The 18147-nt window shown below is 35.4% G+C and overlaps 1 protein-coding gene across 1 annotated transcript in view; it reads right to left on the minus strand.

The window, feature by feature from the left end:
* Positions 1-6063: 6063 nt before the first annotated feature.
* The window catches only part of Decr1 (2,4-dienoyl-CoA reductase 1), a 43245-nt gene continuing 31161 nt past the window's right edge, over positions 6064-18147 (minus strand). The window contains exons 6-10 of the mRNA XM_047555692.1: positions 15528-15627; positions 10610-10682; positions 7962-8108; positions 7476-7538; positions 6064-7374 (exon numbers count right to left, since the gene is read on the minus strand). Of these exons, the coding sequence (XP_047411648.1) occupies positions 7315-7374; positions 7476-7538; positions 7962-8108; positions 10610-10682; positions 15528-15627 (443 nt within the window). The 3' untranslated portion in view covers positions 6064-7314. The remainder of the gene's footprint in view (positions 7375-7475; positions 7539-7961; positions 8109-10609; positions 10683-15527; positions 15628-18147) is intronic.

The raw sequence follows: 18147 nt of genomic DNA on the forward strand, positions 1-18147 counted from the left end.
GAAGAGATCTGCCAAAAAATAAAATTTATCCAATGATGTAAGTGAGTGATAGATTGGCTTTGCGTGTAGTGAGTAAATGGAAACACTGACATTAGACTGAATTTAACTACTAAGAATAAATAAAGATAAAAATGACTTTAATCTCTTGTATTTGCTTCTTCTCCAAAATGTTAGTTGACATATAATCCATAAACAATCCAGGTGGGAAATACAGGATGCTCAAATTATTACAGCCTATGGAATCCAAATAAAGGCAAACTTCACTTAATGAATTATGAGATGACCTGTTAAATTAAGAGGTTTCTCTGACACTATACCTGACAAATTTCAACAAATCCAAATATTTGGAGTTTTTTGGTCAAATGATATAACCAGATAGTTCTTCATGCAGTATCTTCCAAGGAACAGGAGGAACATAAAGAATTTTCCTATATTTCATCTATAGAAAAATAGCTACTCACTATAATATACACACCAAAATTATATCAGGTTTAGCACTCTACCCATAATGGCACAGAAAAAGAAAAAGAAAAACTAAAGACAAAATAGTACAATGGTAGTATTTCTGAAAAGATTTCTTGGAAAGCTGATGGTAATAATGACTGTCATGTTGGCCTTGGCTCCTAAAAACTATCAGACAAAGAAATTCACATACCTCATCTAATCAGTCGCATTTACTTATATGTGACAGGTCTGCTTTCTAGAACAGAAAGTAGGATGAAAAATGCAAAAAAAAAAAAAGAACCTGAAAGGATAAATAAATGTAAGACTGTGAGCACAATGTCTATCTCACACCACAAAAAAAAAAAAAAAAAAAAAAAAAAAAAATGCATTCCTAGTTCCAATCTAAGTGTAAAAGGTATGCAGACAATAACACTGAAGAGCATTTTCAAAATCCCAGGTATGAAAATGTATCTTAACCAATTAGGAAGAAACAGACTGAATGGTACTACATTAAAATTAAGAAATTACATTCACAAAAGTTTTTCTCATATTTAAGTCACTTTTCAACATACTAGAGTACCTAAAGGCAATGGGGACACTGGAAAAAATATTTTTATTTAATATCAATTTAAAATAATTGTAGGGACTTGCTTGTCTCCCAAACAATGAGCATCTCTATTAAAACAAACCATGAAGTGGAGAGGGGTAGACTGCTTGTCTAGGGCCATCCAACCAGATGTCTACATGAGCCCTCAGGACTTCAGACTCTACACCAGTACTCTGGATCTCAGGGGTGCACCAGGATAAAGGTTAAAGAACTCTCAGGGTAGCACAGAGCAGCAGTCATCCATACTGTCATCCCCAGTTCCAAACACTGAGTCCCTGCAAGTAGAAGGTTCAAAGTCCTCAGTTCTCTTAGGTTACTGAGAACAGTCTAGAAGTAATGTGTGTCCCAACTGCTCCATCAGAGGTAGGATGGAATTCATATACATTCCTAAGTTCAGGCAACCCTAGGCTTAGGACAGTTGAAAGGCCATAGAGCTGGATAGCCTCCCCTACCTCACCCCAGACCTGACACCTAATGTCTTAAGTGTCTGCTACAACTCCCAGAAAGGAGATTTTGATGAGACCCATCTGCTCAAGAGACTGAACTAGCCATCAGTAATACTGTGGTCCTCCCTGATCCCCAGCTTAGGCCTCTGATATTCATTGGAGCTCGGATTCATCTTGAATGCTACTATTTAGGATGTTATGGTTTGGACCAGCAGTCTCTTCCTCTGGGAACACTCCCACAACAAGTGGGTCCATCAGACCCTTTCCACCATGTCGTGGCTTCCCCCTGGTCTCCACTCCCACAGGCTCCCAACAGTGTGTGACCATGATAGGTCCTTTCCTATGAAGTCAGAAGGTTTCACAGCCTTTCCCTGAAGTAATTTACTATACAGTAAAAATGGCCACTATTTTTAAATGGAGCTTGTTCACTAAAGACACTGTTAAGAGAGAAAAAAAAAATTCAGACTGGGAAAAGATGTTTGCAACAATAAAACTGACAAAAGCACATGTCAAAAATACATAAATAATACTCATAAAAATAAATTTTTAAAAATATAGCACAACAGAAATGTGTAAGAAAGTTTAATAGGCATTTCACAAATAAGAGAATATGTAAATTTCCAATAAACATATAAAAAGTAATCAATCAGCTGTATCACTACCCAGGAGAAATGCAAATTTTAAAAAACAGGATCCCACCATATGCTTATCAAGAAGGCCAAACGTAAAGAGACTTTGCTAAGTATTGATGAGGATGTGGTACAGTGGAAATTCTCACATACTGCTTGGTGAGAGGTTAAACTGTAAATACTTGAAAAAACCATTTACCAATATCTACTAAATTTGGAATATGCACACGTTATCGCATTATAACCCAGAAATTTCACTTCTAGGTATTATCAAAATAATGGTGAAAGGTATGTACATATGTATGTGTGTATAAACATATATACATATATACTTTTCCTCCATCCAAAGGACAAGCATGTTCATAGCAGCACTGTATCTGGCAAGCCTTCAAACAAGAGACAACCCAAATATCCACTAACAACAGAACTAATAAATTATGTATATTCATATGTAGTATACAAAGGAATGATCTAGGACAATAAGAATGTGTGAGCAATTTCTACACAGAAAAAGGCCAGAAAAAGAATATATGTTGCATAATTTTATTTATACAATTTCTGAAGCAGATTAACTATGGTAGTGTTAGATGTCAAGACAGTAGTCTTAAAAGGAGGTGGGGAGTCTTGATGGAGGACAGATAAAAGATTTCTAGATTTCTGGTAATATTCTGTTTCTTGACCTGGGTAAAGGTTACAAGTGTGTGTTAATTTTGTGATAATTCATGATTGGTACACTTTTTAAATTAAAATGTTAAAAAACTAATGGACTTTTTCAATATTATTGTCTCTCATAAAACCTTGTTATTATCTTGATTTAAGTTATGAACTCAAGAAACAAGCAGTTGGGCCTACCTGAGCTTGACTTACTATGTGTTCTAGAACAAGTCACACAACTTGCTTGGACTTTGGGTAGTTTCAATTGTAAAAAGGAAAGGATTGAGAATGAGTGTCTTCTAAGGCTTCTCCAGTTGTAAGATTCTACTATTCAGCCGGGCGCAATGGAGCATACCAGTAATCCCAGTGGCTCAGGAGCCTGAGGCAAGAGGATCTCAAGTTCAAAGTCAGCCTCAGCAAAAGCAAGGTGCTAAGCAACTCAGTGAGACCCTGTCTCTAAATAAAATACAAAACAGGGCTGGGGATGTGGCTCAGTGGTTGAGTGCCTCTGAGTTCAATCCCAGGTACTCACTACTCCCCACAAAAAAGATTCTACTATTCAGTCACATTCCTCCTGCTTTAGTTTCCACAAGAACAATAAGGAAGAAATGACTGTCCTTCTATAATGGAAATATTTCCTGGTGGTTTCCACAAGTCAGTTTTAAGATGAACTACATTGTTAACAATAGTCTTCACTTTAAATGGCTGCATATTAATTCTTCCATTAGTACAAAAGGAGCAGGACTCTAAGTGTCTAAGTGGAGTGACAGTAATAACTCTTCAGGTGACACACTGATGTGACTATGGCCCAAAGGCAGTCTGTCATCAGGATAGTGACTATCCACAAGTAATATCTGTTTCTTTTTCAGACTCAGGAAGAATGTATGGTAGGGGAATCTCCATGACCTCTATCTTTTATGGTCCTCTCTGCCATGCTCACAAGCTTAGCTCCCTCATAAACCTCTTGTGATATAATGAGAAAAACTTCCAAGAGATAACTAATAGAAGGAAAAAAATTACATACAAACTCATAACAAATCAAAAATTTAAATACATTATTAAGGTTCCAACAGGTAAATGACAAACTCAAAATTCTCAAGTATAGAAAGTGTTCAAACTCACTAGTAATTAGACACATAAGTAAAAAAGCTATCCTTTGTTTCTTATAAAACTGGTAAATAGTTTTTTGTTGGCAGGTATTTGTTGAAATTGGAATCATCACACATTGCTCAGTGGGGTTTAAACCCATACATATTTTTGGAATAAAAATTTGGATATGTATATCAAGGGCATTTAAAAGCTTCAGAACCTTTGATTAATAATACTATTTCTAAGAATCTGTCATGAGGAAGCTTGGCATGGTACTTCATGCCTGTAATCCCAGCAGCTTTAGAGGCTGAGGCAGGAGGATCACAAGTTCAAAGTCAGCCTCAACAAAAGCAAGGCACTAAGCAACTCAGTGAGACCCTGTCTCTAAATAAACTATAACATAGGGCCAAAGATGTGGCTCAGTGGTCAAGTACCCCTGAGTTCAATCTCTGGTACCCCCCAAAAAAAGAATCTGTTATGAAAAAAATCTGAATTATAAAAATGTTTTATGCACACAAAGATGTTCATATAGTTTTATTTACAAGCCTGAAAAAATAACCTTATATCATTTGCATGTAGAATCTAGGATTATTAAACTCAGAAGTAGGAAGTAGAATAGTGGTTTCCAAAAGTTGGGGGTGGGTGGGGAGTGTTGATCAAAGGAATTTTAGACAGAAGGAACAGGTTTTTGAGATCTATTGCACAGCATGGGAACTACAGTTAATAGTAACTATTAACTAAAGTTAATAGTTAATAGTTAATAGTAATAGTATTTTAAATTCCAAAATGTTAAAAAGAGTAAATTTCAGATATGTCACCATTAAAATGATATAGATCAGCCAAGTGATGGATATGCTAATTATCTTAATCATTTCACATTGTATACATATATCAAAACATCAGACTGTCCTCTGTAAATGTACCCGCTTATAATATATGAATCAAATAATTTTAAAATGCATTGCCAAAGGACAAACCAGTAAGTATACTTGAATGAAAAAAATTTAACTAAAAATATGAATTTTAAGAACAAAGAATTAAACTATGATACATATAAACCACAGAACACTAAAAATCATACTTTTATAAAAGTAAGATCTGATTGGTCATATAATCTGAACTGTGAAAAGAAACGGAAGTGGCTGAGAAAACACTAGAGAAAAAAATTTTTTGCAGGGGGAGGGATTGAATTCAGGGGCACTCAACCACTGAGCCACATCCCCAGCCCTATTTTGTAGTTTATTTAGAGACAGGGTCTCACTGAGTTGCTTAGCGCCTTGTTTTTTACTGAGGCTGGCTTTGAACTTGCAATCTTCCTGCCTTAGCCTCCTGAGCCACTGGGATTACAGGCATGTACCATGGTGCACAGTGAGAAAATATTTTTTAAAGTTATAAAAATAAATATAATATTAATTTAACCAAAAGTAGTTATATGGATATATTGGTAGAAGTAGTGAAGGGAGTGTGTCTGAGTCCATGTAGTTTTGCTGACAGGTGGTGGGTTGAAGATGGGTATGGAAATGGAGTAAGAGTGCTAAACCATCATTCATGGAAGAAACAAACTTCTAAAACTGGAAATTCAAGAAATTTTAAATCAGTATGTTTCTTTAAAAAACCAGAAGTGTATTCTAGAAAGAAAAAAAAGAAAAAAGAAAGAAACAGTCAAAAGAGCTGAACATAGTTACTATGGGAAATGAGGGGTGGAGTGGGGAATATGGTAGACTATAAATTATATAGAGATCACTTTCATAAAAATAATTAAGTAAAAGAGCAAAAGACTGAAAAAATTATTCCAAAATATAAAAATAAGTTTTCCTTAGGAAATTGATGAGCATGTCCTTTTCTATTCTCTTGCATTCTCACTTTTTCTATGATGATAACCAGGTCTTAAAAATGAAAGAGTACAAAAACTAGAAAGGCCATCTTTCATTTGTTTGTTTGATATTTTATAGTGTTTTTACTTATTTATTCTCACTTAATTCTCATAACAACCCATGAAGCAGATATTCTAATCTTGTATTAGATGAAGAAATAAAAAATAAGACACAACTGCTAACACTTTTCTTTTTAAGAAATTGTCAGTACAATTGTCAGTACAAGATGAGTGAGAAGAAAACAAGGATTAATGTTTAAGGTAAAATAGAGATGGGGTATTTGTACTGAAGAGCATGCAGAAGTACTAACATCCTAAAAAGCCAGTGAAAACCAAGGTCATTTATTCCAAATCTATAACATTATCCTGAATATATCCAATAAAACAAAATAAATGTAATTGATACATAACTGTCATAGTAAAAAGGTTGTCATGAGGGCATATAGCATATAATTCAAATAGGAAAACTGAATTCTTCCATGGACCTAGTCAGATAAGGTAAGATAGAAGCTAGTCACCTATCTTGGCAATTTGGGCAACAGGAATACTCAGTCTAGTGAACATGTTATCAGTGATTTCCATGAAAGCAAATGGCCTTTTTAAAAATATAGGCTCAAAATTGTAACTGTAGACTTGAGTCTTTGGTTTTCTTATTATTTGATTCTCAGAATTATAAATTAGTCAACACAACTATGAAATTATGCACAAACAATATTTTTTAAGCTTTATTTATCCTCTCTATCCCCAAAAATCTAGATTCTTTAAGGCTGAGATGGAATGCTGTCTCATGGGAGCCACTTTCTTTGAACTTCAGAAACATAAAGAATAACTTTTTCCTCCACACTTTAATACTACTGGAATAATGTATCATGCCTAATTGTTTATATGTCTGTCTATCCTGCTAGATAATAAAGTTTCAAGAGGGCAAGGGCTGGGGATAGGAAAGACAGTAGAATGAATTGGACATAACTTCTACGTTTATATGTGAATACAGGACCAGTGTAACTCCACATCATGTACAACCACATGAATGGAAAGTTACACTCCATGGATGGATAATATGTCAAAATATATTCTATTGTCATGTATAACCAAAAAGAACAAATTTTTAAAAAGATATTCACAAGTCTAATGAAAAAGAAATTATCGGAAAGGCAGAATCCATTGAATTTTGTGTAGATTTCTTTCTTTTAGGCCCCAGCACAATAAGCATAGTGTAATATGCACTTACATACTACTCTCACCATCAGGTTTCCCCTGACTTCCCAGATCACAACTATTGATGCCTCACTCTTCACTTTTAAGCACTTTTTACCTGTAAGCCTTTCTCTACTCTCATTCCTATTAAAAAAAAAGAAAAGAAAAGAAAGAAAATTGAACAGGTGATATCCTATCTTATTCATCTTCAAATATATAATAGTGTCCAATCGCCAGGTACTATCATGATATACTCTCAGCAAATGCTTATTAATTAACAATTTATTAGACTTGAAAATATTTGAAAGATGACAGTCAATTTATATCATTTGTAGTCTAAATTTTACTGCACCCAAGATGAAGGCCAGAGTGGTTTTAGGAGCCCTTAGTCTTCCGGATGAGTCCCTCTATCATGTCCCACTCCTCCTTGGTGACCTGACAGAAGAAAAAAAAAATATCAGCTTACAGGGGTTCTTGCATGTTTACAAAGTTTAGCATCCTAGCTGATAATATTGATATATACAAAATGGCATTACCTTCCTTAGGTTGTTGAATTCACCCGACATAAATACTTCTTCTCCACCATCAAATCTAATAGTCTGAAAAAAAATATTAAAAACTCTGAAATTACCTTCTTTTTAAAAGCTTCTAAACCATTACCCATTCTCATATCCTAATTGGATGGAATATCTCCTTGGCATTTTCAAAGCCCAAATTTTAGAGAATAAAACTGATGATTAAACCTAAACTGATTTATTACTTTTAGAATCCTCTTTCCAACATCTCTACAATTTCAAAATTCTACCCAATCTAAAAGATTATCTTAAAGCTGTGTCTACCAGGGTAACCTGCAATTAATAAAATAATTTACTGAATAAATTTTATGGGCTAAAAAGTATATAGCAGTTTTATATTATTTACAGTAAGTATATAATTTAAATCAGATGATATGCAGCACTGTCAGAATTGCTTCCAAATTAAGGTTCCCCAACTCCCCAAAAGTCAAAAGATACAATGCTTACTGCTCCATTAATCCAAGAAGCATAATCACTACAAAGAAAAACAGCAAGGTTTGCAAGTTCTTCCATGGTCCCTAGCCGTCCACAGGGAATTCTGTCAATCATATGTTTCTCAAATGTCCCAGTTGGGTCCAAACGGCTAAAGGCACCCTTAAAAATTAACAAAATAGTTAGGTTTTGTGTGTGTGTGTTTAATGCAACCATTCTCCTATGTAAACAAATTTGCATAAAATGGAATGTTACTATGGCATCCTATTCATATCTTAGGCCTTGTAATAGAATTTCACTCAATTCTTTAACATTCACTTTAAGCCAAAAAAGGTTATTTTACCTAAATTTGAAATTAAAAAAAAAAAAAAATCAATGGAGAACTCTTGCTCACACCCCGCATAGGTGAGAGAAAGGGTTCCCGTTGGAGGGATGAGCTGGGTGCAAAATAAAAGCTATGAAATTTATATATCAGAAATAAAGACAAAAGACAAGAATATCTTAAGAGCAAGGGCATGACTGCTTGAGTGTCCAGAGAGGTCTGGCTTTAACAAAGGAAGGAGCCTGTACTTGCTTTATTTATATAGGTAGAGATCAAAAGGGACTGGTAGAAACTTCTTCAAGAAAAAGATAGGGGTGGGGGTAAGCAGGCTATTTGGCTCTAGCAGGTCACTCCCATCTCTGCTGCTTGTACTTGAACCTAAGCAGTGAGCTAGTGCATGATACCATGTGACTCAGGCTTTCTCGAACAGATTTCCAACTGTGAGACCAGGTACTCCTGTCTCTTGGCTCAAACTTCACATGGATCTTACAACATTCATGGACGGTTTCCCACAGAGAACATAACTATTTTTACCTTAGTTTCTTTTTGGTAAAATGAGACTATGTACTTTAGCCACCTCACCAAGTTTTAAGCACCAAATTAGCAAATATATACAAAAGTCCTCTGACATCCATAATTGATGGAAAGTGAAAAGGCACAGTGTGGGAAGGGGCACTACTGGTCATTTCATTTAATGAACGGAGAAAGGTGATTCAAGTAGGAGATACATAAGAGGAAGTTCCTTATATTCTCTTTTTTTCCCAAAATAATAGGAAAGGATTAAAAGAAGCATGTTGGGATATTAAATTCATGTAGATCTTAAAGAAAAGCCATAACTAACTTAGCCAATTTGTTTTTGTGTTAATGATGTGTAGGAATAGACCAAGATGAGGTACAGATGTGCACTAATTAATAAAAATGACTGGAGTTTTCTGTTTTAGAGCCTTGAGTTCTAGCTGATGGTTTTTCTCAACACAGTTCTGAGATAGAACACACATTTAAGGCTCCTCATAAGCACTCTAGTTCTCCTAGGCAGACAGAGCACAGGGACTGGTCCAAACTCTTGGTTCTAGCTGCACCTGCTAGAGAGCTTCTACCTTTCAGCTTTCTTTAATCTCTTTAAAACTATATACCTAATATTGGATACATGTCATATTTCTACTGCTAGACTGTAAGTTCCTTGATAGCAAGAATTTTGTCACAAATGTTGTTGTATCATTCTCAGAACCTTTGTGCACAGTGGCCACTCAATAAATGTATGTTAAATAAATAGTAAAATGCAAGTGATCTTTCCTAAATATTAGGGTCCAAGGAGTAAGTTTCTGTGACTGCAGAATCCTTTTCAGATAATTCTGAGCACAGGCCACCCTAAGCAATGTGTTTTAATAAATGTTTTTGAGTTATTTTTTTCCCTGATTTTATTAGATTTGTAGAAGATATTAAAATAAGCTTTACTCTGGTAATTTTTCATTCCATTTCCACACATTACACTGCTAAATAAATTGTTATTGCCATTTCCATGTTAAAATTTAATACTCCGGAGCTACCTTGACACCAAATGTTGTTTAGTATTATTTATTATATTCTTATGCATTTTGACTGGGGTTTCAAGCTATAACCTAGCTGAGATTATAAATTCTTGCTTTACATGCCAACAAAAAATTGTGAAAGTGAAATTATCTGGGGGTAATGGTAGTGAACAGAGAACCCATGGATATTCTGAGCAACATCTGTAGCAGCATTAGTGATAATTATGAGTTGCATTGAGTATCTGTAAGGATTATTAATTATAGGTGAAATGCATGCCTTCAGGAGGATTTTTAATCAGAGAATCGTAGGAGTTGGATGACATCCATAATTGATGGAAAATGAAAAGGCACAGGAATGAGTCAAAGAAAATGCTACCTATAGCAAGACCGAGTCTTCCTGATAAAATTTTAGGGCAACTCTTATACTAAAAATATAGTTACATTTCCATGATAAAAAAAAAAAAAAAAAGATGTCAAAGTAACAAGTCTTTAAAATTTGGCAAAAATAAAAAAATACCAGACGATAACAAATTACAATAACAGAAGCAAATTGGAAAAACATGCCAATGCTGATGTTGTAAAAGATCCTAGAAGACAATGAAATAGATCTCATCATGATGTTGCACAGCTGCTATATTCCTTCCCACCCCTTTATTTCTCATACTGAACAATGACAAAAGTTCTCTTCCGTATGACCAAGGCTTCAAAACCAGGCCTCCCTGGACAGTCCTTCCCGTGACACTCAGAATGCATCCATCACTGCTTCATTCTTTAATCATTCACAATATTAAAATACGGCAATTAAAACTTACTTTGGTTTTTATAGGCCCAGGCTGAATTACATTGAATCGCATTCCATAATTACCCCATTCAGCTGCAAGGGATCTAAAAATTTTAAAACACACATTAGAAAATATTACATCATATGTTGAAAACACAAATAACCAAGATTCACTGCATTCTTACTCCACACAAAGATTCTACCCCAGCAGGTACATACTAGTATTATCCTATGTTATAGATAAGGTAATAAAGGTGAAGACAGGTGAAATAATTTTCCCTAGGTCATATGGCTAATCTGTCAACCTCAAATGACTAGCACCAGAGTTTGTGCCCTTAATCACTCTGCAGTATCACTACCATTTGTTTTAATGTCCTTACTCACTATGCCATTAATCATTTACATTGTAGAACAAGAAATTTAGTATCAATACAGATTTTTAGAGTAGGTATTCACTAAACATATAAAAATATGAGAGCTTCATGCCCTTCCTTCACATTTTCTGGAGTTCAATACTACATTTACAAAGTTCATTATAAATTTACTTACAGCCCTGGGCATTGGATTCCAATGTCTGTGGCATCACAAGTACTTTAATTGAATAAGTGAATTACACAGATTTAAAATAACCACATCCATGTTTAACTAGGCTTTAATATAATTGTTGAACTGAGTTTTAAAGGATATAAAAATCTAATGGAATCGTACTAAATGTCCTGAAGCAAAATATAACATTAATAGCAAACATGGAAACTTAAAGCAAACTGAAAAACAGACTTGCCAGTTCTTTTTTTAAAATCTAAACTCATTTTATGAATTTATACTGATAATGTATGTTTGTGTGTATATAGAAACTTAGTCTAGTTTCAGTTAATGAGTTAGGGTATATATAGATAATACAAATGAGAAGATAAGACAGGAAAGGCAAAGAAAAAAAAGAATAAAGAAATACAAAGGGACTAAGAATAAAGTTAACATCTAAATATATTCTATGTTGTATATGACTGTAACAGGCAGGTCACAAATTTCTACCCACTCTTTCTATAACCCTATTTAAAAAAAGGCAAGCCTAATCAGTTACCCAGCTCACATTGCCCAAAAGGAAGAAGCAAGCTAATACACAGGAAAAGCACAATTGTTTCTGATACAAAAATCAGAATATTTCTTCCTTGAAGATTTATAAAAGGAAAATTGTATAACAATAATGTCTTTAAGACATGTGTCTGCAATGGATAAAAAAGGGGTAAGTTTTATGAGACTATAAGATATATCTTACTACAGTCAGACTTCAAAGGTCAATTCAGTAAAACCAGTTCAGTGGGATAGGGGACGTGTGATCCAGTACAAACTGTTAATCTAACTTAGTCCATAGATGCATTTTGTTTGTTTATTTTTTTAAATTTTAATGAATAATAACCAAGCGTAATAGTAGTTTTCACCGTGATACACTTTTACCCTAGATGCATTTTAGAAAAATGGGTGGGCAGCATTTCTTCCAGGCAAATCATACATAAAATAAATATTGCTTTTCTGAGTAGTGCTCTTGATAATATTTATGACCATGCCTATCGTAGGCCTGTACTTACAGGACACCTACTCCAAATTGCTGGAGAAGTAGTAACTTTGTGTTTTAACAGAATTAGTCAAGCAGAATCTGTCATCCTGTGAAACACTGAGCAACTTTTTAAGGAAATCTGCCTAGAGGAAAAGTCATCCTATCTCTGCTAAGAGGTATGCCAGATAAATCTGTTTCATGCTAGCACAATCTATCTGCTCTCATTAAGCTAGGTTACATACTGAATCTACAGGTTACATACTGAATCTACCTCTTTGGTCAACTCTGCATGTTAAGTTGAGGTACAATATATTCAACATATGTTAGCCATCATTGTTCATGCAACAAATGTTTATCATGAACACCATGGGCCCACATTCCATAAGTACTGTATAGTTCCCGGTAAGGAAGTCAGTGTCTGCTCTCAAGAGCATCTGAAGAGATGCCAATTTGGTTGTATACTAGTTACTATACTTGGAATAGTGTAGTGTGTCACGGCTGTTTGAAGGACAAGGCACCTGTGTAAACTGAGAGGGCAGGGACGGCAGCCCTAAGGAGGTGGTATGGAAGTTGGCATTTGAAAAAAGATTAGGAGTTCACTGCAGGAGATGATGGCAGGGAGGCAGGGATTGGTGTCTCTCCAGGAGAGGCTGGAGAAAGGCAGTCCAGGCATATGGGTATGAGAAAAGGGCAAAGATGCAGACAACATGTAGTATATGGGAATCTACAGGCCTTTATCCAGTTGACTGTGTACTATAAAGAAGGAAAGAGGGTTAGTTCAGGCTGCAAAGGAAAGCACATATTTATTGAGCATCTAGTAAGTTCAATTCACTACGTAGGAACACAACAAGAAGCAGCATGGAATCCAAGTCCTGAAAGGATATGAAATTGAAACCTCTAAGTCAGAGGTCCCAATGAAAAAACACTAACATTACACAAATACTATTATGTTCTTGTCCTTTATTTCCAATTCTTTCTGACATTAAAAAAGGGTAATTATTCGGACTAAGATTCAACTTCTGAATAAAGTTTCTATGGTTTGACTGTGACCCTAAAGGTCATGTGTTAGAAATTTCATACTCAAACAATAGTTTTGGGCGGTGAGACCTAATAAGAGGTGATTAAGCCATGAGGGCAGAGTGAATTAATGTTAAATTAGGAACAGGTTAGTTGTAGTGAGAGCGGTTTCTCACAGATCAAAGTTGGGCCCCTTTGCTCTCTCTTCATTTTGTGCCATGGAAGGATGTTGGAAAAAGGCCTTTGCCAGATGCCGGCAACTTGATATTGAATTTCCCAGTCTCCAGAATTATGAATAAATAAATCTCTTCTTTATAAATTACCTGATATAAATTACCCAGTTTCAGGGTTTTTTTGTTCCTATTTTTGTTTTTTGGGGTGCTGGGGATTGAACCCGTGTTCTATCCCTGAGCTACCTTCCCAGAGCTTCTTTTATTTTTTTTTTTTAATTTTTAATTTTTTTGGTAGTTGTAGATGGGACAGCATGCCTTTATTTTGTTTATTGTTATGCAATGCTATGAATCAAACACAGTGCCTCACACACGCTAGGCAAGTGCTCTGCCACTGAGCTATAGTCCCAGCCCCCCTTCTTTTATTTTTGAGACAGGGTCTCACTAAACCTCCAAGGTTGACCAAGCTTGTGATCCCCCTGACTCAGTTTCCCTAGTTGCTGGGATTACAGGTGTGCACCACCACACCCAATTTAGGTATTCTTTTATAGCAGCACAAAATGGACTAAGATACAAAATAATATTCCTTTCTATCTCAAACAAATGTGTACTGCAGATCTAAATGTTGAGTATTTTGGAACTTGGGAAGAAGAGAACAGCAATGCAGTTCAACAAGCACTGAACACCAGCGATGTACCAGATCCTGCTGGGTAATGAGGACACAAGGACACAGTCCCTCCTCACAAAGATCTCACACCTCAGTGGGGAAGTCAGCTTTAATGTTATGTTTAAAAGTCTACTGTTCCCTTTTCTGTGTCCCTGCTACATCAACATATTAAGTTCATCTTAGAATCTATTTTTCAGTGTTGTCTTCTCACTAGACTGAATTAAACAAAGATTTAAGGCATAGAGAATAAGTAATGATAAATTCTGTGTAATGAGAGGAAACACTGCTACAGAGGTGATATGACAAGAACCATAAAAGTAGACAATATATCACAGCAAATTACAACAACAGCATAACCCGGTTACAGACATATAACAATATCTAGCACAAGCCAGGCCTCGTGGTACACATCTATAATCCCAGCAACAAGGGAAGCTGAGGCAGAAAGACCACAAGTTTGAGGACAGGCTCAGCAACTTAGTGAAACCCTGTCTCAAAATAAAAAATAAAAGGGCTAGGGATGTGATTCAGGGGTAAAGCACCCCTGGGTTCAATCCCCAGTAACAAAGAAAAGAAAAATAAAGTGTCTAGCATGTTTTAAAAAATGTGAAACAATTCAATGGAAATTAAAACACAGGAATAATGGATGAAATGGTGTAAGAATATAAACAGGTGAGGACCAGGACTGTTCTATTTCCATAACAACCACATCCTTGGTATCTGCACAAAGGCATGCACACGAAAACACTTAATTAAAAACACAAAGGCCAGGGACAAGTCTGTTTAGAATGCTATACTGAGCTACAGCTTTTATTCCAAATACTAACGGAAAATGAGTTAGGGTTTTTATCTAGGGAATATCATAAAAATATATTTTTTTCATAAGAATGATACTTCTGGTGAGAATGTGAACAAAAATAAAAGAGGAAGAGGAAGAAGCTGAAAGCAGTATATTGCAGGATTATTACAGGAAGCCAGACAAGCAATGACAAGAGACCCCATAACAACAAAGACAATGAGAAAGGCCAATTGAAAACAAATTCAAAAAGCCATCACAATCTTCCAAAGAAAGGTCACTAGACTTGGCAAGTGCTCATAGTATGTATTAGCCCCATTAATCTTACACAGTAAGTACAATAAAAGGATGAAGATGTATTCACAAATTTAGGGATGGCATTAGTAAAGACACATGAGAGAGTGAAAAAGACTGTAGTCCTGTGAAATCTAAATAGTAGACACTGTGTCCCAAGTGACTATTAAATTTTTTTCCAAAATTTAGTTTCTCAGTCACAGTAGCTGCATTTCAAGGTTCAGTGGCTACATATGGCTATTGTATATTGGAGATTATAGGATGTTTCCATCACTGTAAAAAGTTCTATTGGATAATGCTGCTACAGAAAAATAGGACTCAACCAGGAGAATGTGTCTTTTAGTGAATCCAATTTGTCTTTGTTATACTTTTCTCTGGATGGAGACCAGAAAGTATGAATTTTAGTTCCATGAGCTATCTTCAGCAACAGGATTAACATATAGTGCTCACTTGTTCATGGCTTCCACACCTGCTTTGGAAGAAGCACTTGGTACTACAAAACCTGATCCAGACTCAGCATAAATGGTTGTAATGGCAAGAAATGCTGCTCCTGAAATATTAAAGGATACAGTCAATTAATAATACAGCTACATCAATTTCCATCAGGAAGGCAGTATTTACATGAACAGGATCTGATTCAAGGGAATATCATAAAAACTCAAGTATTTTTAATTTTTTCTAAGAAAATTGCTGTCTTGCTACCAATCTTACAGATGGCCCAGTCTGTACATACTTAGAATTATATACCTAGTAAGTCAACACAAAGCCCTATCCTCAGAGAAATGTTCCTATAACAGCCTATGTAATCAGCTGCTTGGCATTCCCATTAACTAAGCATCACTTAAATAAAAATAAATAATAATTAAAATAAAATTATGAACTTCTGCCTTCAGTTACAAAAGACTTATCCTCCTTTTGTAAACATAGAAAAACTACACAAGAAACATGATACAGCTATTTTCAGACACTACAGGGGCAGAGAAGGACAGTGATCCCTGAGAGTAGGAAAAAGAATGAAATGAACCCTAAAATCATCTTGGGTTTTAGCCTAAAGGTACAACATAGACTGTGGCATAAAGAAAAAGAATCCAAGCAGAAAATGGCATTCAGCTAAGGAGATAGTGATCAGAGTTCGGGGAAGCTGAGGAAACTAAGCAGGGTGGCGTTCTATCATCCTTCATAGTCTCCTTCATAGTCTCTGGCCAAATACTGAGCTGTGGATGTGAGAGTGATATTCCACAAGGACAGGCAAAGAACAATTTCCAGGAAGCTGTAAGTTGAACAATTTCACTTCTATGAACAACTATGTAAGTTTCTGAGCTCACATAGGGTAGGAGACACAGGAGTTCTAAGCAGCTTCATTGAACATTCAGGGTTTTATGGAGAGAAATCAAAAAAGAGAGCTTAATGGAAGGGCTCAATTAGCCTGAGAGTAAAGGCTTCTCTATGCCTTAAAATTGAGCCAATCCACAAGTAATTTATCTGCTTGCCAAAATAAAATTCAACATATCTCAAAAGGAAACTCAAAATGATAAACACATATACAACAACAACATCTTTCACAGCATGCAATCAAGAATTGCTACACATAGAAAGACTTAGAAATATAACCAGGGCAAAAATCAATTAACAGAATCTCAGAAATGACAGAGAATACAGCATGAGCAAAGACCTTTAAAATGCTATTATAGGCCAAACACAGTGGTGCACATCTATAATCCCAGTGACTTGGGAGGCTAAGGCAAGAGGATTGCAAGTTTGAGGCCAGCCAGAAATTTAGGAAGACACTAACTCAACATAAAATAAAAAGGATTAGAGATGTGCCCCTGAGTTGAATTCTCAGTACTGAAAAAAAAAAAAGTTATCATTAACATGCTAAAAGATATTAAAGAAAAGAATATAATGAAAAAATAGAAAATGAAAAAAATAGAAATAAACCAAATTTCTATAGCAGAAAAAATATCTGGAATAAAAAAAATTAAATGAATGAGTTTAGCTACAGAAGAAAATATCTTCAAAATTGAGCAAAAAAACTATTCAAAACAAAGAATAAAAGGGGAAAAAGGTGAACAAACTTTTTTTTAAAGGACAGAGCATCAGTGACCTATGGAACAATCTCTAAGCTTCTAACATATATAGAATTGGAGTCTAAGAAGGAAGAAAAAAATATTTGAGAAACAAAAACTGAAAAAAGCTCCAAATTTGATAAAAAACTGCAACTTATCCAGAACTGAACAAATCCCAAGCAGAATAAATAGGGGAGGTAAAACACCCCTCTAACACATATTACAATCAACCACTTAAACCAGGAATAAAGAGAAAGGCTCAATAGCAGCTGTGGGTGGGGTGGGATGGTTTGGTAATCAAGGAACACCTAACATTTTTCATGACTTCTCATCAAAATATAAACTAGAAGACCACAGAATGACATCTTTGAGGTGTGTGTGGGTAGGGAGTCAACCTTGAATTCTATATCTAGAAAAAATATACTTCAAAAACAAAGGTGATATTTTCTGATACACAAATGCTGGGAGAATTCATTGCCACAAGACCTACACTACAACACATTTTGAAAAAAGCTTTTAGGTTAAGTGAAAATGAAAGAATAGATCATCAGAAAAAATGATCAATATTAGAAATAGTAAATACATAGATGTTATAGTCCAGATAGGGAATGTCCACCTATGTCTCAGGTATTAAAGGTTTGGTCCACAGTTGGTAGCACTATTGGAAGGTGGCAGAAATGTTAAAAGGCAGGAGCTAGTTAGAAGTTGGTCACTGGGGTTGTGCATCTGAATGGTATATCTCGTCCCTGGCTTTTCCCTCCCTCTCTCTCTCTCTCTCTCTCTCTCTCTTGCTCTCGCTCTCTCGCTCTCTTTCTTCTCTGCTTCCCAGCCACCATGAGGTAAGCAGATGTACAACAACATGTCTTTCCACCATGATTATGGTTTCACCACAGGCTCAGACAATGAAAGAGGACAACCATGGATTGAAATCTCTAAAATCATGAGTCAAAAGAGATCTTTCACTGGGCATGGTGGCACACACTTATAATTCCACAGGTTTGGGA

Source organism: Sciurus carolinensis, chromosome 1 (genome assembly GCF_902686445.1).
Source record: "Sciurus carolinensis chromosome 1, mSciCar1.2, whole genome shotgun sequence".
In the NCBI taxonomy this organism is placed as follows: Eukaryota; Metazoa; Chordata; class Mammalia; order Rodentia; family Sciuridae; genus Sciurus; species Sciurus carolinensis.